The sequence below is a fragment of the Haliotis rufescens genome, unplaced genomic scaffold (assembly GCF_023055435.1).
Source record: "Haliotis rufescens isolate VD_foot unplaced genomic scaffold, xgHalRufe1.0.p SCAF_5, whole genome shotgun sequence".
NCBI lineage: Eukaryota > Metazoa > Mollusca > Gastropoda > Lepetellida > Haliotidae > Haliotis > Haliotis rufescens.
In genome coordinates this window covers 60,508,815-60,533,130 of record NW_025964223.1, presented here as the reverse complement: position 1 = coordinate 60,533,130, position 24,316 = coordinate 60,508,815, and the positions used below count along the sequence as shown (strand labels likewise).

General features: G+C 42.2%; 1 protein-coding gene across 2 annotated transcripts in view; it reads left to right on the top strand.

The window, feature by feature from the left end:
- Nucleotides 1–24,038, top strand: part of LOC124140350 — a 124,822-nt gene extending 100,784 nt beyond the window's left edge. For both annotated transcript variants that reach the window (XM_046507886.2, XM_046507885.2), the window contains exons 18-36: nt 3,697–3,819; nt 4,514–4,974; nt 5,368–5,483; nt 6,052–6,170; nt 6,566–6,684; nt 7,369–7,510; nt 7,867–8,117; nt 8,961–9,018; nt 10,730–10,809; nt 11,030–11,099; nt 11,970–12,077; nt 12,378–12,487; nt 13,403–13,517; nt 14,767–14,904; nt 15,318–15,508; nt 16,143–16,370; nt 16,857–16,923; nt 17,881–18,042; nt 19,242–24,038. In XM_046507886.2, the coding sequence (XP_046363842.2) occupies nt 3,697–3,819; nt 4,514–4,974; nt 5,368–5,483; nt 6,052–6,170; nt 6,566–6,684; nt 7,369–7,510; nt 7,867–8,117; nt 8,961–9,018; nt 10,730–10,809; nt 11,030–11,099; nt 11,970–12,077; nt 12,378–12,487; nt 13,403–13,517; nt 14,767–14,904; nt 15,318–15,508; nt 16,143–16,370; nt 16,857–16,923; nt 17,881–18,042; nt 19,242–19,391 (2,808 nt within the window). In that variant the 3' untranslated portion in view covers nt 19,392–24,038. The remainder of the gene's footprint in view (nt 1–3,696; nt 3,820–4,513; nt 4,975–5,367; nt 5,484–6,051; nt 6,171–6,565; nt 6,685–7,368; nt 7,511–7,866; nt 8,118–8,960; nt 9,019–10,729; nt 10,810–11,029; nt 11,100–11,969; nt 12,078–12,377; nt 12,488–13,402; nt 13,518–14,766; nt 14,905–15,317; nt 15,509–16,142; nt 16,371–16,856; nt 16,924–17,880; nt 18,043–19,241) is intronic.
- The last annotated feature ends 278 nt before the right edge of the window (nt 24,039–24,316 follow it).

The following is a 24,316-nucleotide window of genomic DNA, read 5'->3' as shown; positions in this document are numbered from 1 at the left end:
CAGTCCCTGGGCAGGTGCTCTGTCCACTAGACCATGGAGGCAGTCTTTTGGCAGACGCTCTATCCACTCGTTCTTGGAGACAGTCTCTGGGCAGACGCTCTATCCACTAGACCATGCAGGCATTTTCTGGACAGACGCTCTGTCCACTAGACCATGGAGGCAGTCTCTGGGCAGACGCTCTATCCACAGTAGTCCACTAGGCATCAGACAGATTAATGGGGTTTTACAGTACTTTCTGAAATGTTAGCAAGATGTTAGTGCGACATCACATTAAGGATAGGTACCAGGCGTGAAGAATTTCCTTCAATAATGCATTCATGTGTCGTATTTCAATCTGAATGTTAATCTCAGCTCTGTGGAGTACATTTATACATAGCAGCTACCAGTGCCAAGCACTGAGACACGATCAGCACAGGGCCTGTATTGTAACTGTGGTGGTGACGTTTTGAACTATATTTGGGTGGGAATCTCTCATTGCTGGGAATCAAATGATTGATGATCAACTAATGATCAATTATGGTTTGTTTGAACATTTTTCACATAACTGTTTGATCTTGTAAAATCCAGACGAATGAATCAATAATGTATTCTACAGACTGAAGGTTGATTGAGGTTGCCATGGCATTTGGCAATTTGGTGCCTTCATTTGAAATAAAAGTTCTCTAGTCTACCATGCTTGTCATCAGAGCTGACTAATGAGGATTAGGAAATTACAATGTGGGACCTGCATGATTATATGTCAGCTGTCCCAAAGACAAGCTTCATTGCTTGTGCTGTCAGGCACTGGTTTGCATGGACTGACTCAGTTATTTACAGGCCATTGTGATATGGCCAGAATATTGCTGAGTGTGGTGTAAAACAAAAATTCACTTATTTGCATCCTTTGATTCATTTCTCCTCCTTCCCATTGTCCTGAAGGGGCACCTGCTGCTTGTTCTTTCTGCACCTACTGCAGTGTTGGAAGGGGCACCTTGTGCTTGTTCTTTCTGCACCTACTGCAGTGTTGGAAGGAGCACCTTCTGCTTGTTCTTTCTGCACCTACTGCAGTGTTGGAAGGGGTACCTGCTGCTTGTTCTTTCTGCACCTACTGCAGTGTTGGAAGGGGCACCTTGTGCTTGTTCTTTCTGCACCTACTGCAGTGTTGGAGGCGCACCTGCTGCTTGTTCTTTCTGCACCTACTGCAGTGTTGGAAGGGGCACCTTGTGCTTGTTCTTTCTGCACCTACTGCAGTGTTGGAAGGGGCACCTGCTGCTTGTTCTTTCTGCACCTACTGCAGTGTTGGAAGGGGCACCTTCTGCTCGTTCTTTCTGCACCTACTGCAGTGTTGGAAGGGGCACCTTGTGCTTGTTCTTTCTGCACCTACTGCAGTGTTGGAAGGGGTACCTGCTGCTTGTTCTTTCTGCACCTACTGCAGTGTTGGAAGGGGCACCTTGTGCTCGTTCTTTCTGCACCTACTGCAGTGTTGGAAGGGGCACCTTCTGCTTGTTCTTTCTGCACCTACTACAATGTTGGAGGAGCACCTACTGCACCTCCACGTATGTGGTGATGCATCCTCAATGACCTCTGACCCTTCTCATTTCCTATATTTATATTTGAAGGATTTATTGTCTCTAATGTGGCGTTCAGGTATTTATTTATCTCTACTGGTTCCATTGGTTGTATTAATCATCTGAGAATTAGGCCTCTTCCTCTTTGTTCTCTTATTCTCTTCACCCACTTCAAATGATATTTGCCCTGGTTGTACTTCAGTCTAGAAGCAGTAGACATATTGATGTAGAATTATCAAAAGAGCATATTTACAATAGTCTTTCAGTAGGTGTTGCTGAATAAACCTGAGATATGTAAGACTGATCAATGGAAGGTTCTCTGATCTGAGGTATATTGTCAACCCATGGAAGATCTCGCTTTAGAATGTCCACAAACTCGGACTATAATTTCGGTTTTGAGTCCCAGTTGTCACAGTATGTATGTGTACATGCATGATTGTAGTCAGTGATGCCACAAATAATGAATTCATATGGATAACATTACCCAAACCTGACTGGGGGTGATAGGCTGTCCCCAAGGTGAGATGAAAGTGGGTTTAACGTCGCGTCCAAGATTATTGCACTTATATAACGACGCGCTCGCGTGCGTGCGTGCGTGCGTGCGTGCGTGCGTGCGTGCGTGCGTGCGTGCGTGCGTGCGTGCGTGCGTGCGTGCGTGCGTGCGTGCGTGCGTGCGTGCGTGCGTGCGTGAGTGCGCTCGCTCGCTCGCTCGCTCGCTCGCTCTCTTGTACTGGTCCGGATTGATGCCGATTTATAGTGCTAGCACACTGAGATACCATGCCACAGTTCAACATGAATACCCTACACAGACACAGTTTACTGAATCTGAGTCGACCAGTGCTAGTTTTAGCCCCTTAATGCTGAGTGCCAGACAGGGTAACAACAAGTACCATCTTTTAACGTCTTTTGGTATGACGCAGCCAGGGACCAAACCTCGGACCTTCCGCTCTCTGGGTGGTCCCTACCACCAGACCACGGAGGCAATCTCTGTCCCCAAGGACTATTGTAGGGAATAGGTAAACTGCAAGAGACTGTCACACTGAATTCTAAATGCCCTGTTCAATAATCATAATGATAGAGGCCTGAAAGAGACTGGCTGACGGGATGCATCTGAACAATCTCCTGATGCTGGTATTATAAAGTGTATAGACATCAACTAAAGTGATATTGGTTCACTAGTAACTGGAATAAATCCCTGTTAGCATCATCTCTGCTATAGTATTATTTCTACCACTGATTGTAAGTGTGAGTCAGTAGAGAGACCAGGGTGCCTTTGTCCAAAACAACCTTAGCACTATGACTTTTGTGAGTCTGTGTCAAGGTATGGGTGTTACGATTGCCTTAGCGTTAAGATCACTTTATCATCCAAAACTGGCTCCCACAGAAGATATTGCTAGGGTGAGATGCTTTGCTGACCATTGTGACATCATTAGTTACCATGACGTCACAACCAAATGACATCACTAATGGCTCTGCTACTGAAGCTGTTAGCAGTACTTTTTACACTTAGACACTGCTTATTACTGTAGACCTACAAACTGAAAAAGTTGGAAGAATGATGTTGGATGGTAAATAAAATCTCACCCTCATGTCTTTTGATATGAAATATATCAAACCTCGGAGTCTCTTCACTTTTTTTAACTCGTGTTGATTTTTTTTATATCAAAGGCATTCGGGTGAGATTCCCTATTTATACAATGGCACCCTGCTCCAGTCCTGTGTCTCACCGACCATCTTCACCAGATAATCAATAATGCAAGCTTGAAAACTGATTTAAACTTTTTTTCTTTTATGTTGTAATATTTAGTTTTATTTTAACTTTCAATTATGCATGATATAATTTGCTAACTGTCAACTAAGCTGTTAATTAGTATTAATTAACATTTCTAACATTGTATGACTATTTGATGAAAAAGAAATCTTTCTCAGATTGTTAAACAAGTATATGTTAACTACACTCTTTGAATACTCGTCTTACTGCATCCTATTCTTTGGCAGACATAAGGAGCAAAATGAAAATTATATTGTGTCTAAATGTGTGTAGTTTATACATGTTCTTTCAACAGGAAATCTAATATTATGTGGAACGTAATTTAGCAAGACAAAAGTAGGAATTATAATGGTGAGACAACTCTGTGTTTCCTTGCAGAGCCAGTTGGCCACTCCAACACCCAAGCGTAGCACGTCCCAAATAGATGGCCCCACTCCCAAGAACACCTATGGATTTAAACTTACACAACAAAACTACCAGGACGCTAAAGCTTTACATGAGGTGAGGTATCAGCAAGTTACAGGTTAATGCATTGCTTTCAGCTTCTGGAAGAATATTTCATTTCAACTGTGTTGCCTTAACAATTCAGGAGCAGGAATATTTGGCATATTCTGATTCCTTGTAGAAATTATACATGGTGATACTTTTTAGATATTTTGTGTTTTGTAATAGTTCTTGTCAACAAAATGTTTTGATGTGCATCCAAGTTCAGTTGAACATGGATTGAGGCCTGTCTGATGACAAACAGTGGATATCTGGATATCTCCCCAGGAAATGTACCTAAAGTTAGCAGATGACCTTGCTGTTTTTGTGTAATCCTTAACGATTGAACCTTTTTGTCATACACTTAAAAAATATTGTTTTTTATTTTTATTGGATTAGAAACAAACATTATTTGCAAAAGAAAATACCTGTTCTGAAAACCATGGAACCATGTAACTTTATATAGACTTAGATAAGGTTAATAATGTAACCTACAAGCATGCATCAGTGGATGGATTTGACATAAGTGTATTATTATCATAATCGTCGTCGTCGTCGTCATCGAACTAAGGCTAAGATTGCTAGATGTGACTAGCCTTTACATTGTTACCTAGCAGTTTATTAATATTTTTTTTATAAAGGCTAAGACTGCTCGGCTTTGACGGATCTTTACATTGTGTCTGAGTTTAAAATGGACTTTGTTTGATTCCAGCATCAGTACCTGACTGTCATGAGTATGGAAGTTCACGTAGAGACCCGTGGCGACCTTCGCCCTGACCCGGAAGTTGATACTATGCAGGCCATCTTCTACTCCATCTTCAATGATGTTCCTCCTGCTAAAGGAGAACGCCACATCACAGGGGCTATCGTTGTAGATGTTGCATCTGCCCGTGCTGCTCACATGCCTAACTCGCCTCGACCCGAACCGCGACCTGTCTCTCCCAAGCCATCCACATCAAGGGCTCAACCTGAACCTCAGCCTTCAACATCAAGGGCCAGACCTGAGCCCAAACTGGGAAATTCCAGGTCCAGTGATGAAGCTGATGCATCACTGGCTAGAACTCGGAGGCAGACGGCTTCCATTTTGAAGAAGTCTGGAGTAGAGGACATCAACACCGAATATGTCACAAATGAAACAGAACTTGTGGAGAGCTTTGTGAAACTAATTCACAAGTGAGTGTCAGAACTGATGTATTTGTTTATAACACTTTAAATTTTTATATTAAATTTTGACATGATCCTGTGTAACAAGTGCTTCTTCAGCAACAAATGTGAAGCTGGAGTCTTTCTAAAACTTACTTCCAGTTAATTGATTTCATCGATGATCGATTAGGTTCTTTTACCAACCAAGCAAAAGATCCACTAAGAACTCATATTTGTTTATTATTGTGAAGTTAATGCCGTTATGGATACAGAAAAAGGAAGCGATTTTTCTTCGTATTCTCATTCATGATCGTTTGCTTTTCCCAACCAATGATCAGTGTTGCAAAATCACTTCAGTAAACTGAAAACTGAACTGGTGATATTGGAGGACTAGTTTCAGCAGCTGGTGTTGTCTCTCTGTAGATATGACCCTGACATTGTGGTGGGCTACGAGATACAGATGTTGTCCTGGGGCTTCGTCCTGCAGCGGGCAACGCATCTCGGCACCGACCTCTGCACGATGATATCCCGCACACCAGGTATTTATCACTAGGGATATATGTGTTTATCCCTGACTATCTGACATGTAATGTTGTCATTCATTTTGACTTTGGGAACATATGATATTGGATCCTATGTTGTGGATGGGAACATATGATATTGGATCCTATGTTGTGGATGCCAGTTTGGGATATTAAGAGTCCTGGGTGCTGTTGTACAAAGCGATCTTAGTGCTAAGGTGATTGTAACTCCCATACCTTAACATGGACTTACGACAGTCGTAGCCCTAAGGTTGTTTTGTACAATGGCACTCTGGGGTCCTTGCAGTTTTGGGGTGGTCGAGTAGCCTTGTGGTTAAAGCGTTTGCTCGTTACGCAGAACACCCAGGTTCGATTCCCGATATGGGTACAATGTGTGAAGCCCATTTCTGCTGTCCCCTCTGTGATATTGCTGGAATATTGCTAAAAGTGTCGTAAACCCATACTCACTCACTCACTCACTCACTTGCAGTTTTGTTTGGTTGACTTTCAGTTCAAAAGTATAAACCCTTGTTTTATTATGTATTTGCACATAGCCAGGTGTATTGAAGAAGTCTTTTCTGTATAGACTCTAAGGTAGGGAACCGTGCCAAGGCAGGCGGGAATGATTGGGGCTCAGACTACACTTCGGAGATCAACATCACTGGACGGATTGTCCTCAATCTGTGGCGTCTGCTTCGACACGAGGTGAGCAACATTGACCTAGGTGGCTCCAAGATGATTGGGTCATTGTAGTAGTAGCACTCTTTCATCCAATCAATTCTTGTCTCTCCTGATTAAAAACAATTAGAAAAAATTTGGTTTCCGTACTTGCAATTTTGAACATTATATGGAGACAAGAAGCCTCTTTGTCAGTTTGAAGTAAGACCAATTTTTTGTCACAAGATTTTTCTGTACGGTTGATGTGACATTTCCTTAAATCTAAGATCTCTTTAGGAAGATGAAATGTTGGAAACGCTGGAACATTGTTTCAGAAAAACTCAAATTATTATTCCTTTTTTAACTTATGGTGCATTTGTTTGTAGGAAATGGCAAATATTTCTCATGTTTCTTCTGCACTGTCACATTTTAATGTTTTTCAGGTGACCTTGAACATCTACAGTTTTGAGAACACTGCATTCCACATCTTGCATCGACGTGTGCCCCTGTACACGACCCGCACACTCAGCCTGTGGTTCAACCACCGGGCCCACCACTACCGGTAAGTGGCTCGGGAGACGTTACACCACTTGGTGATCGTCCTAGTGTCAAGGTGCCACAATGATTACGAGTCATGTGCTCTATATCTTTATGCTTTAGTTTATCTACTCCTATTGGGATTCAGAATAGATTATAATGACTGAAATTATATTGAGGATTGAGGGGTCACCATGTGCGATGGCTGATTGTGCATTGTGCTCATGCCTCAAATACTGGTCCAGACTTGATTATGCACAGGCCTGCGGGAATATTGTTGACTGCTGTGTTGTCAATTTTCAATCATTCATTGGTGTTTTTATCCCCCACCATGAAGTGGGGCAGGGGACATAGGAACAGAGTTTGTCCATCTGTCCATCCATCCTTCCATTCATCCAAATTTTCTCTAAAACTATTCAAGTTAGAGAAATGAAATTTTACACACTGATGTTACTGGTAACGATCTCAAATGACTTTGAAAATTGGTGTCGTACATTAATTTATTTACAGAGTTATGGCCCTTGCTCCATGCTTCTCAACTTGGTAAATATTGTGTGAAATTGGGACGAAATTTCTCAGAAACTGCTGAAGATATATGAACGAAAGTTTGCATGCTATCTTAGAAATACTTGTTTAGTTAGGGAGGGAGAAGTAATAGTATCATCAAGAACATTGACCTTCTGTTGTAATGATGACTGTTTGCCACCAGGTGGCGTGTGGTGGAACACTATGTGACAAAGGTCAAGGGCGTTCTACAGATAATGGACCAACTGGACCTGGTTGGCAAGACAAGCGAGTTTGCCCGTGTATTTGGCATTGAGTTCTACCATGTTCTCTCCAGGGGTTCACAGGTGAGTGGATGTCACAAGTTCATGGTTTGTTCATAGTTCAAAGAGTATAATTCCTGTGAATCCCCTACCTCTATTACATCATAGCCATAAATCCTGTATTTTGGCTGCAGACACACTATAACTAAATCTTCAGATTTTCAACAGAAGTCCTCTTCACTGTCAAATACACACAACAAGTTGTTCCCTTAACAGCACATGTAGCTCTTTAGCTCTTCTGTGCAAAAAGGCGGGAAAAACGTTGCTTCTTTCCTGCGTGTACTAGAGTCAACACCTGTTTTTTGTTTTGGCTCTATATTTCATTTTACATTGAAACCAGGAGTCCGTACCTATCTTGACCTGTGTTGCTTGTGTTCCAGTACCGTGTGGAGTCAATGATGCTGAGGCTGGCCAAGCCCATGAACTTCCTCCCAGCATCCCCCAGCGTGGAGCAGCGGGCACGTCAGAAAGCCCCAGAGTGCATCCAACTCACTCTGGAGCCGGAGTCTCGATTTTACCCCCACCCAGTGTTGGTGCTGGACTTCCAGTCCCTCTACCCCTCCATCATGATCGCCTACAACTACTGCTTCTCCACCTGCCTCGGCAGGGTCCAGAGGCTCGCCAAAGCCCAGTAAGTTCGGACACTCCACACTCTGGCCGTTCCACAAATGATCTTAGCACTACGTGGTTTGGGTCTATGAGTGAGTGAGTGAGTTTGATTTTACGCCGCTTTTAGCAATATTCCAGCAATATCACGGCGGGGGACACCAGAAATGGGCTTCACACATTGTACCCATGTCGGGAATCGAACCCGGGTCTTCGGCGTGACGAGCGAACGCTTTAACCACTAGGCTACCCGACCGCCCCTTGGGTCTATGATGAAGTAAGGGAATTACGACAATTATTTTACCACTAAGATATCTTTGTGGAATGGAGACCACGTCTGCTTCATGCTGAGATGAGCCCAGTGAAGATCTGGGGTAGAATAGGTCTTCAGCAACCCATGCTTGCCGTAACAGGCGACTATGCTTGTTGTAAGAGGCGACTAACAAGATCGGGTGGTCAGGATCACTGACTTGGTTGATGCATGTCATCGTATCCCAATTGCGTGGATCAATGCTCTTGACATCAATATTGCTGAGTGCATCTTTTAGCAACAAACCAAACCAAATTGTGCTGGGATGCTGATGGCAAAGTTGTCTTTGGTGTTATAATTCACTGTGTTGTGTCTGTTGGTTGTGCCTCGGCAGGGTCCAGACTCTTGCTAAAGCCAAGTAAGTGGAGACACTTGACACCAGGTTACTCTTCTGGGATGCCAGTGGTACAGTTGTTGAGGTGCTGTAATTCATGGCGCAGGGTTATGTGCCTCTTGCATAGGAGGATTATTAAAGTAAACTGGAACGATCTGGAATTGTGGACTGATAACCATCTCTTTTGTGTTGATTTGATTTTCATGTTCAAAATTCTCTTTCAGTGAGGGCCCTTTCGAATTTGGATGTTCATCATTGAAAATATCACCAGCACAGCTGAAGGTGAGGGAACAACAAAGAAACTTTATTATCCCTCGCCACCAAGTGGAGTGGAGAATAGGAACGGAGTTCATCCTTCCTTCTTTTAGTCTTTCCTTCCGTTTTTCCGTCCGTCCACCTGTCCACTTCTCAAAGGGGACGAATTTTCTGAAAAACTATTTAAGTAAGAGAAATTAAATTCTACACACTGATATTACTCGTCATGGCCCTTGCTCCGTGCTTTTCAGCTTAGTGAATACTGTGTGAAATGGGGACAAATGTTTACAGAAACTACTGGTATTACATGAACCACAGTTTGCATGCTTATGTAAGAGATACTTGTGAAGACTGAGTTCGAAAATTGGTCCCGTAAAAAAAATCTTTTCCAGAGTTACCTTCCTTGCTACATGTTTTTAGATTTTGATGATACACAGTTACAGCCCTTGATTCATTTTATATAACAACGTGCATAGTGTCGGCAATGGGGACAAGTTTTCTGAGAAACTACTGAAATTTGCTTATCTAAGAGATACTTATCAAGACTGAGTTCAGGAAATGGTGCCATAAATAATTTTTCCCAGAGAAGGGTCCTTTTGTGTATATTAATTTCCCATTTAATCATTTTTCTGATGACATAAATTAGTGCCTATCTCTTCTTAAGGCTTGATAGGCCTCTTTTTATCCCCCGCCCTGATGAAGTTGGCGGGGGATATTGAAATGGGTTCTGTCCGTGCGTGTGTGTGTGCATCCCGAAATCATTTCCGGAGCATAACTCAGAAATCGTTAAATATTTCTCATTTTCACATTGAATGTGACAGTTAAGGCTTGTAAATAATAACAAACGGCGAAAACATAATGGATATATTTTTTACACTATGAACCGTAAACAACTTGTATCATTGCAATGTGCGAGACAAGGCGAAGATTGTGAGATTGGCCGACCACGCTCTCCCGCCTCCGCCTCGGTTAAACGGCTCATCGTCTATAACACCCACCAATTATTTGGACCCCATTGGTAGCGTTGTAGCGAGGGACCACTGTATCAATTTCCCATTTAATCATATTTTCTGATGACATAAAGCGACCCTTCTTAAGCCTTTATTTGACTCTTTTGTTATAGTTTCTATTCTCTACTATGTGAACAAACAAAATTCTAATGTGCCCCATGGCGAGGGATAGTGAAAATGCTGTGTTCTTATTTTACTCTTCTATACCTTGGTTTGTTTTCTGTGGATCCCAGAATAAACTCCAAGTACTTCATTCTTGCTATAAATACAGACAGTGATGGGTATGGGATGGTTACCATGTGTGACCTGGGTGTCTGTGTGTCACTGCGACCTGACTGTCTGTATGTCACTGTGACCTGACTGTCTGATGTCACTGTGACCTGACTGTCTGATGTCACTGTGACCTGACTGTCTGATGTCACTGCGACCTGACTGTCTGATGTCACTGCGACCTGACTGACCGATGTCACTGCGACCTGGCTGTCCGATGTCACTGCGACCTGACATAAATACAGTATTGTACTGGTTCCATTGCCAGACTTATTTATTTACAGGCCATCATGATACTGATGGAATACATCTGACTGTAGCATGTCATTCACTCACTGAGTCAAAACTTCTGCAAGGGTGTCATCTGGCATAATGCTTTCCAGACCCAGTAATATAAACTGTTGCCATTGTTAACTTTGTGACATCCCTGTCCATGCCACCCTGATTGTTATTTTCAGAAACTGGAGAAGGACGTGACAATATCCCCTAATGGTGTTGTGTTCCTGAAGGATCACGTCAGACAGGGAGTCCTGCCCAGGTGAGATATTACCTGTAGTGGTTCCTGCCGACTCACACTGTTGGCCGTCCATTAACAGTAGACTGGTTGACACTGTGGTAATGGAATCATTGTAATAAACAGTATACAAAAAACAAATTGTTTGGTGAGGTTTTGAATAGATTATTATCAGTTAGAATGTTTGAAGAATATTGTTTGTAATAAGAAAACATGCTGTATGTATCAATATTGTATGTTACAGAATGGTGGGTGAGATTCTCAAGACCCGTCTAATGGTGAAGAAGGCAATGAAGGGCTATAAGCATGACAAGGTAAACTGCAGTCTGCCACACCCCATTTGGGAGAAAACTTTTACCATTCTGGACAAGCCAGTAACATGATCTGCTTCGAATTACAATGAGGGGATTCTGGGTTAGAAAATGTTTCGAGTAATCTATGCTGGTCATTAGAGGCGATCGATTGGATTGGAGGGTCTGGTGACTTTGTTGATGGCACGTCGTCATACCTCGATGGCATGGATTCCTGCTCACAGTATTGAACTCTGATTTGTGTGGTCCAGACATGATTATTTTAGACCACTGTCGTATAGCTGGAACATTGCTGAGTGTGACATTGAACAACACACAAACAAACGAGTTACAATTGGGGGTATAAATCAGTGATGAGAATACTAATTACAGTGGAGCGATCCTCTCTTGCTTTTAGTCATGATGATACTGGTGCAGATTATTTGCAGGCTGCCATATAAAAGGTGGAATATTGCTGATTGTGGCATTGTACATTGTCCTCTCACTCACTCACTACCCTGTATGTTGATGTTGTTGAAAGCTGTTCCAGGCTGTTCCAGGCAGCTGTAGAGGCAGAATGACCCCAAAGACCAGCAGTGCTCTTGAATGTTTTTAACTGATCAAGTCATTTCAGAGATTAAGCAGGCCGTGAAGAACCGGGGTAGAATAGGTCTTCAGCAACCCACGCTTGCCGTAAAAGGCGACCTGTTTGTCGTAAGAGGTGACTAACGGGATCAGGTGGTCAGGCTTGTTGACTTAGCTGATGCATGTCATCGATCCCAATAGCATGGAACGATGCTTATGATATCAATCACTGGATTGTCTGGACTCGATTATTTATAGACCGTCGTCATAAAGCTGGAATATTGCTGAGTGCAGCGTTTGTGCTTTCAGACTCTGTCCCGCCTGTTGAATGCCCGCCAACTGGGCCTGAAGCTGATCGCCAATGTGACATATGGCTACACTGGAGCCAGCTACTCTGGGAGGATGCCGTGTATAGAGGTGGGTGCGTCGCCATGACAACTCATCTTGCAGGCTAATGTTGCATGGTGTGAAAACAAGTCATATTTGGATAATTTAGAGTATTCTCTTGTTCCTAATTTTGATACTTTTATATACCAACGATTGAGAGATAAAAGAAAGAAATTCTTGACGATATACAAATTAAGGTGGCTTGGTGTTATTTGTATGAACTGATAAGTAAAATATTTAATGTTTCAAAATGTACCTCTACCTGGTAATATAATGAATACGTGTTTGATAAACATGAATAACCATATGTGTTTCTCCGTCCTCCCCCAGGTCGCGGACAGTATTGTGCGGAAGGCACGGGAGACCCTGGAGCGATCCATCCGACTCGTGGAGGACACGCCCCAGTGGAGGGCAAAGGTGGTCTATGGTGACACAGACAGGTACGTACACCCAGAAGCCTCCTCATTTCACTGCAGTGGCTGATGTGTTGGCACATGTGAATCCCCATGTGGATAGGGGACATGTTTGTCTCAAGCACCTCATGCTTGTCTCACATTTTCAGAATGAGGATTGGGTGGTTATGTTGTGTGTTATTGCGTGAATTGTTGCCCATGCTATTAACAACTGATTTACATGGCATGATAGCTGTCATTTTCTCACTCCTGTTGAAGTGACCTCCCCCTGAGGATTACGGGTTAGGATAGGTCAGCAGCAACCTATGCAGGTTGTAAGAGGCGACTAAATGGATTGGGTGATCAGTCTTGCTTCGTTGAGTGTCAACCCGTGAAGATCAAGGTCGTCAGCAACCCATTCTTGCTGTATTCATGTTTGTCGTAAGAGGCGAGCGACTAAAGGAAACGGGTGGTCAGGCTCGCGGACTTGGTTGATGCATCTCATTGATCCCAATTGCATGGATCGATGCTCATGATATCAATCACTGGACTGTCTGGTTCAGACTCGATTATTTACAGACCACCGTCATATAGCTGGAATATTGCTGAGTGGGGCGTTAAACAACAAACCAACCAAATCATTGTGAGTCATCACATCCAGACGGTGTTGATTAACTCTGTAGTGATCACTGGATTGTCTGGTCCAGACTCTATTAATTACAGACTATCGTCATATAGCTGAAAGAATGATGAGTGCAGCATTAACACAAACAAACAAACAAACAAATGAAAGAGACTTTGTGTCTATTCCCACATCAATATCTGAAGCCATTCTTGGTGTCTACCAACAGCGATGTTAATGCAGTAAACATAAAAATGGCTAAAACCTTGGTTAATCGTTTTGGAAACATGTAGATCAACTGAAAGCCTGTCCTAATAATAGTTATTGCCTTGGTTTTCCAGCATGTTTATCCATCTGGAGGGTCGAAGTAAAGACGAGGCATTTAAAATCGGCCAGGAAATTGCAGATGCTGTCACAGCCATGTTCCCCAAGCCAATCAAACTCAGGTTTGAAAAGGTATATCTAAAATCCTTATTTTGTATGATATGAGTTTTTGTATTGGTTTTAAGAGTGAAGCTATCATTCTTGTCAGCCAGAACAGTGTTATGAAGCTCAGATTGGGAATGTGGACGTGGAAAAGTTGTTTCTTCTGCCGTCACTCACTCACAATTCGTGTTGCATCCTGCATCGAGTTGTATTTGTGATGAGGGTGTATAAGACCATTCTTTAACTCACTCACCCTCCATCCCGACAGGTGTACAGCTGTTGTATTGGTGACGAGGGTTTATAAGACCATTCTTTAACTCACTCCCCCTCCATCCCGCCAGGTGTACAGCTGTTGTATTGGTGACGAGGGTTTATAAGACCATTCTTTAACTCACTCACCCTCCATCCTGACAGGTGTACAGCTGTTGTATTGGTGACTAGGGTGTATAAGACCATTCTTTAACTCACTCCCCCTCCATCCCGCCAGGTTACACCTGTTGTATTGGTGACGAGGGTATATAAGACCATTCTTTAACTCACTCACCCTCCATCCCGACAGGTGTACAGCTGTTGTATTGGTGATGAGGGTTTATAAGACCATTCTTTAACTCAATCCCCCTCCATCCCGCCAGATGTACAGCTGTTGTATTGGTGACAAGGGTGTATAAGATCATTCTTTAACTCACTCCCCCTCCATCCCGCCAGGTGTACAGCTGTTGTATTGGTGACAAGGGTGTACAAGACCATTCTTTAACTCAATCCCCCTCCATCCCCCCCAGTGTACAGCTGTTGTATTGGTGACGAGGGTGTATAAGACCATTCTTTAACTCATTCCCCCTCCATCCCGCCAGATGTACAGCTGTTGTATTGGTGACGAGGGTGTATAAGATCATTCTTTAACTCACTCCCCCTCCATCCCACCAGGTGTACAGCTGTTGTATTGGTGACGAGGGTGTATAAGACCATTCTTTAACTCACTCCCCCTCCATCCCACCAGGTGTACAGCTGTTGTATTGGTGACGAGGGTGTTTAAGACCATTCTTTAACTCACTCCCCCTCCATCCCGCCAGATGTACAGCTGTAGTATTGGTGATGAGGGTGTATAAGACCATTCTTTAACTCACTCCCCCTCCATCCCGCCAGGTGTACAGCTGTTGTATTGGTGACGAGGGTGTGTGGGACCATTCTTTAACTCACTCATCCTCCATCCCACCAGATGTACAGCTGTTGTATTGGTGACGATGGTGTATAAGACCATTCTTTGACTCCATTCCACCAGGTGTACATGCCGTGCGTCCTGCAGACCAAGAAGAGGTACGTGGGCTTCAGCTACGAGACGGTAGACCAGAAGGAACCAGTGTATGATGCCAAGGGAATTGAAACGGTCAGACGAGACAACTGTCCCGCGGTTGCCAAGGTGAGCAGGACAGAGCCAGGGCAACACACCAAGTCTACACTCCAAGGAGTGTCCACCTTATTATTCATGTCATTAGGGCTGAAATGATACATCGGAGCACCGGTGCATCGTCAGTTTTCATGTGACGATACGTTTTTTCTGTATCCATACAAGACAATTCACTTGACTTGCTGAAATAAATTACTTACTACTCATTCAATGACCCCTCGCGTTTTTGTCAGTCAGATATAGAAAAATATGTTGTAATTAGCATTTCAAGTGCACTACTAAAAACAGCCTCTACGAATATGTGTCTACAGCTAGCTTTTCCTTTTGAACCTGCTCTGAAATATTTATTGTCAAGAAGTAGAATGGTTCTGTAGGAAGAAGTACAAAGGTGAAATGGTTCAGAATATACAATTGTTTCCATCCAGATCCTGGAACGCTGTATCAAGCTGCTGTTCACAACCCGAGATGTGTCACAGGTCAAGGTCTTCGTCCAGCGCCAGTGTCAGAAACTCATGGAGGGCAAGGTCAGCATCCAGGACTGCATCTTTGCCAAGGAGTTCCGAGGCATGATGGGATACAAACCAACTGCGTGTGTACCGGGACTGGAGATTGCCAAGTGAGTGCAAGGCGCATGTTGTGTACCCTTCGTAAATAGCTACATTAGTTCCAGTATATCATCTTCACTTGAAGGATTTCTGGGCCTACTTAAGTGTTTGAAATCAAATAAATTGCCAGGCTGCCATCAGGACTTTAGGAGCTGCCGGCCCTGACTTCACTCTTCAGGACCTCAAATAAAAAAACTGCAGCTTTTTGTGAGAAATAAATCGACCCATTATTTTACAGTAGGACATAAGGATCCGTACAAATGTGAAACTACAGGCCCAACACAAGATCTACCTGCCACGGGCCTTCGAGCAGGTGCTTATTTGGAACACTGGCCTACTTTCAGAAAGCAGTTTAGCTTTTAGTAATCTTTGTGCTTAGACTGTCATGACCCTCAACACTTTAACTATTATAAACTTTGAGCCCTCAGGAATGAAAAATCATGTTTTCATAGGACAGAGAAAGAAACATATATATACATATTTATGCACAATTTCTGTGATGACAGGAGACACTGAAGTAATATGGCTTGTATTACTTGACCTAGTTCACCAATATTTAGAGGTGTTTCATAATTAATTTCAACACAGAACGGCTTTCAATGACTCACGCTTTGACATCAAGTGAAAACCCATGTCTGATTGCAGAAAGCTGATGCGGCAAGACCGCCGTGCGGAGCCTCGTGTTGGCGAGAGGATACCCTACGTGATTGTGTATGGAAGCCCTGGGCTGCCACTAATCCAACTGGTCCGACATCCCAGCGAGGTGCTGCGTGACCCCACACTGCGCATCAACGGCACCTACTACATCACCAAGGCGATCCTGCCACCATTGCACAGACTCTTCTCTCTCATTGGGGTCGATGTCTTTGCCTGGTCAGTATGCCATTGTGTTGTGGAGGCCTTTGATATTGATACAGTAGAAGATAATTGAGCAGGGTTGCATATTTGTCTATATAACATATTTCCTCCGTTTTTAAACAAAAAAAATATTCCATATGTCAAAATGCTACGGACAAGGTCATAAAGGGACAAGAAATGGCCCTAAAACAAAGGTATCAATAAATATCCATTTCTTTGTGTTCTTCCAACTGCTAAACGCTGATCAAACATAACAAGGAGCAGGTATTAATAGATGACTGTTTCAGGGAAGAACTCGAAAACAGTGAGTGAGCTTGTATATGACCGTAGATAAGCCGATTTCATAGATGAGCCAAAGTATTAACTCGGTCCTAAAAATTTGGCTATGTACGGTAGTAGTTGGTTGGTAGTTAAGACTTCCTGATGTTGTTATAAACAGTAGTCATACAAGTAGCATGTGATGAGGCGTAGCATTAAAGTTTCTGTTCCCACTTCCTGCAGGTATCAGGGCATGCCGAAGGTGATCCGTGTTGTGCCGCAAGCCATTGTGTCCGGTGACTCGAAGAAGGTGAGACAGAAATAGGAACACATTCTGTTCACTCAACCATTTGTAGAGGGACTGGGCTCAGGCAAGGGGCGCTCATAGTAAATTTGATTTCAGTACTTCAAACACGACTTCCGTGGTCTACCTGTGAAGATCCAAGTTAGAATAGGTCTTCAACAACCCATGCTTGCCATTACAGGCGACTGTGCTTCTTGTAAGAGGCGACTAATGGGATCGGGTGGTCAGGCTTGCAGACTTGGTTGATGCATGTCATCGTATCCCAATTACGTGGATCAATGCTCATGATATCAATCACTGCGTTGTCTCAATTATTTATACAGACCGTCGTCATATAGTTGGAATATTGCTGAGTGCGGCGTTAAACAAACAAACAAACAAAACTTCTGATTTATGTCACTCTAATCGCTAATGGTAATCCTGGAGATAATGTCTCAGTTTCACACATCGCACTCTCTCCAATATCTAGACTGAAAACAGACTCCTCGGAGCATAGTCCCTCTTGAAGCAGGTTTCAGTTTCATAGTGTCTCATTCTTTCTGTAATTGATCCCCAAAATGCTATTTTGTAGGTCAGTAGAAATATTGAAACACCAAGACATTTTTGATAACAGACAAACTTTATGTTAAAATGAATTACATACATATACTCTCACACCAAACCCAGCCCTATTTGGGGGCACATGTGTGTGGTGTCTAAGTCTCTGTATTTCGCTTTGTGGAGTTACTTCCCTTAGGCGTGACAGGAACCTGTTATTGTGGGTTCGAATTCCCGATTATGTTTCTAGGTTCGTCAACACCATACCTGTAGTCATGGGTTTCACCAAAGTGGTTTGCGTCTAAGAACTGTGTCTAAGATCTTTGCCATTTCCTCCCCAATTTATCTGACATGCTCATACCCTCAGTCATCTTCCCTTCTGGGTATCAGCCAGCGTTTGTTTGAGTGTTATTGTTATGTTGTCAGGGCACTATTTCCCAGTACTTCTCTGTGAGTAACTGCCCTGTCTGTGATGAGCAGACAAAGCAGCCCATCTGTGCCACATGTATGCGGAACCCACAGATGGTGGCAGTCACACTGATGGATAAGATCCGTCGCTGGGAGTCCGTCCATGACAGGCTGGCAGAGGTAAACTGATGATGACACTTCATGTATTTATTTCCCATTCGTCAGGTGAAATGGGGTTTAACGTCCCATCCAAGATTACTGCACCTATAAAGTTATGTGTCTGTGTCTGTCTGTCTGTCTGTCTGTCTGCTTGTACTAGTCTGGACTGATGCCAATTTATAGCGCTAGCCTATTAAGATACCATGCCACAGTTTAACATAAATACCCCACTCAGACACAGTATACTGACTCCGAGCCGAACCAGTCCTTGTTAAAGTCTTCAGCAATCCATGCTTGCTGTAAAAAGGGATTATGCTTGTTGTAAGAGGCAACTAACAGGATCGGGTGGTCAGGCTCACTCACTTCGTTTCAAGCATGTCATCGAGCTCAATTGCGTGGATCGATGTTCATGATATCAATCACTGGATTGTCTGGTTCAGACTCGATTATATACAGACCGCCATCATATAGCTGGAATATTGCTGAGTGCGGCGTAAAACAACAAACCAAACCAAACCTTGTTTAAGCCCCTTAAAGCCAAGCGCCAGACAGGGTAACAACAAGTACCATCCTTTTAACGGGAATAAATCCCCGGACCTTCTGCTGTCCGGATGGACGCTCTACCACTAGACCTTACTGTAGGATACTTACAAGCACAACAGCAAATCTCAGGATGTTATGGCAGTATATACCATGTGAAACCATCTTCCAGAGGCAAGGGAGTTAACTGGCCAGGCTGGAGTTGCATTTGGCTGGACTAACAAGTCTATGCATAGTCCAACCAATTTCACGTAACAAATCTGATTCGTAAACCGCCTTGCAGATTTTGGTCGATTGCAGGATTTGCAAATCATGTGTAACTTCAACTCCGCTTTAAAAGATATTTAAAAAAACCAATCAAGTAGCTCAAGTAATTTTTGACGGGTAGGACCCATTTTATTATAATATAGATCTTGATTATCGATCAGATCATCTTGACTGGGCGCTGCCGTTTTGTTTAAATTAAATGTAAGTAATATGATAGGTGGAATCTGATTGGTCATTAGGAGGGACATAGAAGGGACATAACTCATAATAGCCACTGGTGGTGCTTCCATGAGCCACGAAATTCCAGCTTCGTTCGGCAAGAGTGGAAACTGGACTTTTATAGTCTGTTAACTCCCTTGCCTCAGGAAGATGAATGTATGTGTTCCAAACTAACAATAATTGTGTTTTGCCAGGTATGCTACACGTGTATGGGAGCTCAAGACTCCACTCAGCCCTGCACCTCTCTGGAATGCCCAATACTGTTTCGGAGAGCCCTGGCCAGGAATGATGTCTCCTGTGGCGACCATCTCAGGCAGTGCTTGGAAAAGGTTCTACCATTCTGATATGAGATTCTCCAGCAATGGGTGGATTGTGCAAGATTCTTCATTAATGGGTGGATTGTGCAAGATTCTCCAGCAATGGGTGGATTGTGCAAGATTCTCCAGCAATGGGTGGATTGTGCAAGATTCTCCAGCAATGGGTGGATTGTGCAAGATTCTCCAGCAATGGGTGGATTGTGCAAGATTCTCCAGTTAGGGTTGGATTGTGGAAGATTCTCCAGCAATGGGTGGATTGTGGAAGATTCTCCAGCAATGGGTGGATTGTGCAAGATTCTCCAGTAATGGATGGATTGTGCAAGATTCTCCAGTAATGGGTGGATTGTGCAAGATTCTTCTGCAATGGAAGGATTTTGCAAGATTCTCCAGTAATGGATGGATTGTGCAAGATTCTCCAGCAATGGGTGGATTGTGGAGGATTCTCCAGCAATGGGTGGATTGTGGAGGATTCTCCAGCAATGGAACAGACTCGTGTCAGTGTACTCAGATATAGAAAAACTCAAGTTGATATGTGACGCATATGGCAGCACACAGGCAGACGGATACTGATGCATTTGTCGTCAGGCATTTCACAAGGACCATTTACTCTACCCATTCAAACCATGTCCCTTTTGCTGTCTGTTTCTGATCAGATTAGAAGTCACAAAATATTGGCTCAATGGAAGTTCCATCCAGGTTCCTTCATAGAGTTTAGTAAGGCAAGACTATTTTGGGGCGTTTATGGATTTTGATAGTAAAATGTTAGGTTGAAAAAAGAAAGAAAAATGTATGCATTTTACAGGATTTTTAAAATCATTTTAAAGTTTGATTTGGAGGTAAATCTTGTTCTGGTTTGGGTCCTTATAAATGCTATGAGTCTAAATTCTCACAGCGGCATTTCATTGTTGTCATGACAATCTTTATCATCGACGGTATAAAACGTATTTGTCATTCTGATTTGATTTTTTTCCTGAATTTTCAATTAATGAGGTTGGAGGATCCATAAACCAATAAAAAGAATGTAAGGTCTAATACTCCTGCAAGTATCCCATGCCAGAGTTCTCAGGACGACTCCTCTTCCCTCAGTGTCTTGAGGCATGACTCATAAGAGATTGCCATATCAGTACCAATAAGTGATGCTCTCAACAAGATTATTTATCACTTTGACAGTCCAGTAAAACATTGTGTCTGTGTCAATTGAGACCAGATTCCTCATGTTCGCGGAAGTGGGACTATCGTATTAACTGTTACAATGTGCTACCGTGAAACTTACGAAATGTGCATCTCCAGATTCCTCGTGTTCGTGGAAGTGGGGCTATCATATTAACTCATTTACAATGTGCTACTGTGAAACTTGCGAAATGTGCATCTCCAGATTCCTCATGTTCGTGGAAGTGGGGCTATCGTTTTAACCATGTGCTACCGTGAGACTTGCGATAAGAGACAAGTGTTCCAGGACTGCTTGGAAGCCTCACTGATGAGGATCTTTCACTTTATTTTGTGTTTAGCTACATGTTTTGTCGTCTCTGAACGAATGTTTGAGAGATTAAAATCAAAAGGAGGTATTAAGCAATTTTTGTGATACACAGATGTACATGTTAGAACTCGTTATTTATTCTAGTCATTTGTTCATGTATATACAGTATACAAGAAAACAGAAGCTATGTAGCATTCTTGAACGTCATGGAACGTAATCGCTGGGGATATGTGGATCTTATATTTGTGTGTAAAAGTGGATGTCCACCTTAGTGGATTTGACAATTTTCATGAACTGGTATTTTTACCATGTGCTGCTTTGATATTTAGCCTTCTGATTGAAAGTGTAGATGTATAGATAGATGGATATACATACATATATATATATATTGGTGGAATTCATATGAGGATGACGCCCTGTGTTCCACAAGTGATTGTGTGCTATAGATGGTGTCTCTAAACAAGTAAAGTGCATGGTCTCCATTCCCACCCCACGTGAGAATTATGTTCCCGGATGGGATGAAGAAGTGACTGTGCCAAAGCTGTGGGACTGCCCATCTCAGGGACGTGTTGCCATGTATGGACATACAGGTTACATGTAGCACACGACTAGGGCAGCTCAACTACAGCTCTCATACAACGAGGTGCTTCCACATCTGCCTCTCCAACTGACCTTCACCTTGTTGGCACAGAAACAAAATGGCCAAGTGCTGTAATAATATCTTATCAACGAAAGACCATATATCATCTCCATTTGAAGAAATACTGAATTTTGTGTTCATTATAGGCGACGTTAATATTTTTATGGTAATTGTAGGTAGAAGCTTGGTCTGTTTGTAGGGTGTTAAATAACTATTGATTTTGATCACAGCTCTGTGGGGTCATAAGAGATTGAGATGTGATACCCCCAACTTACTGCTCAACTCCTTCGACGTCAACCTGCATAATACCACTCTGATGGGTTCTTAACATGGTGTTCGAGAATGAGGGGAAAATGTGCCATTATGTTTATTCTTATTTAATTTTGTGAGGTTTATACAGTTCATGTAATGTTTCCCAAGTCCTATTTATATACGGTGTGTACAGTACCATGGGATTAAATAGTACATCAGTAATATGTAGTGTACACTTTTCAGTCAGGGGAGGTAACCACTGCGGGTGTTTCAGCGACATGCGTATTCATGTTAATGTCAGATGGGTTGGTGTGTCATTAGTGGAATGTACCTTTAGATATAATTGTACCAGTTGATGTTATGGTGTTATTATTCACACTTTAATTCTAGACAGTGTAGCTGAAACCAAGATACAAAAACACAGCCCACACCATCTTGGATCAAGAAACATGTTGGTATTACTATTACAATCCAAGCTCATCCTTGGGTCACTGTTCAAGGGTAACCAACTGGAGTGGAACTAAGACTGAGTGTCCCTTTGCTTTCATCATGTTGTGGACTGTTGATTCACGATATCTGCATTTTGTGGCCATTTCCCTGACTTTTGAGTCTACCTGTCGACTGTTGTACTATTGGTAGTTGTATACAGATGGCTCCAATTTGTGTTGTATTTGTTGTAGTGGTAAGTGCAATATGTATAAGTGACGATATTCAACTGTTTGCGTTGGTGTCAGATTGTAGTATCGGCTGGTTCATTCATTGCATTGTTCAATACATTCATCTTACTGACAAAATCAAAGTTTATTACATCATAATATAGTCATGCAGAATATTTTGAGAAGCATGTCATCGTTCATCAGAGTATCCTAAGAATATATGTGCTGGTTTTGTAAGTTTTCCTGTGAAATGTGATTGCCGGGGATTGAATTACTGGTAGTTACTATGGAAACAATGAGAGGGGTTTATCATAGTGAACAGTAAATGGAAATTTGTTATGGAACCAAAGATATTTATACTTCATCTGTGGGACTGTTCAGAAAAAGGTTTACGTAAACTTTATTTTTTGTAGATGTTTTGAAGATTTTATAACAAAATATGCACAAAAATCAACAAACCACAAACAAAAATTCTTTTGTGACAAATTCCATTTTATACAGTCTCAACCATTCAGATTTTGAGACAGAAATGGCCAAAGCTACATGTTATCACACTTTTCTGATGAGTTTTGCATACCTGTCCCTTGTTATTAGATGGATATATATCATGGACCTATATAGGTCTGTGATATCATCCATTCTTCACATTACAGTGCGTAACAAGTGGAAAATAATTTGAATATTCGTGATTGCCACAAAGTGTATGTTCATAATTTTGTAAAAAGTAATATATAACATTGATGAAACAGAGTTTTTTCAGTGAGAAAAGCTAAATTTGTTTTCAAATCAGATATATACTATATTTAGTTTGCTTAGAAAAATGTCTGTGTGTAACCAGTGTTGATGGTCAGCAAGATGAGGCCAGGGATCATGATGCCTTCTTTTCTTTTTTTTCTAATTTTCCGTGGAATTTGATTCTGTTTTGCACAACGGCAATGCTGTGAATATCAGTCTAATGCTATCACTTTATCATATGGGTTCTGGACCTTGTTATTCCTGTTTCTGTTACCATGGTTACATGATATTTTCCTAATAGCCAAGCTTGAGGTTGTAAGTTACCTTTGTGTATGTCATGTCACACTGCATGGCAGCCAAGCTGTGCTATCTAAATTTATTATTAGATTGTTATTTTATATTAGATTTTTACATTGTATTTACGATGCTGCTAACAAGGTACTACCCATGCTGCCTGACGCTGAATGTTGAAACAGAGTGCTTGCATCATAGTCAGGCTTTTATATTTATTACACATTTCACACTGGTACATCATTGCTTGCAGGCATGGCTGGACTACAAGATTTTGTGACGGTTTCTTTCATATTTCTGAACATTTAAAAATTCCATAACTCATTGTTAATTCTTCAGAGTATCATATAAGCAGATTTAGAGGCATATTTTATGTCTCTGATAATTTTCATATCAAAAACGTATCTTTCTTTTTTTAAGATGTATGTGGTTCATCATGTTTGAGAAGCAATATTTAACTGGAGCATCATGTCACTAACAGTCTGAACTGCCCTGCTTGTAAGCAGCCAATCTGTGTCTGATGTTCAGTGCGTTGGTTTTGTACTCTATGAGCAGCTACAAGTACCAATTGTGGAGGCATAATATTGATTTGTTTTGAATATTAAAAAGTGGAAATTGGTAAATACATCTTGATGTTTCTGTAAGAATGATACATTGTGTGAGTGATGATTTGATCACGGTGCTGCTGTACAAAACAACCTTAGCGCTACGACTGTCATAAGTCTATGATAAGGCATGGGAGTTACGATCACCTTAGCGCTAAGATCGCTTTATACAACGGCACTCAGGCCATTATATCAGCATTAACAAAGCAATAATGGGTGGCCTGCAATGGGGCATGAAGCAGGCAAAGCAGTTGTCCCAACACACATGGATGCTGATCAATATAATTGACTGGAAC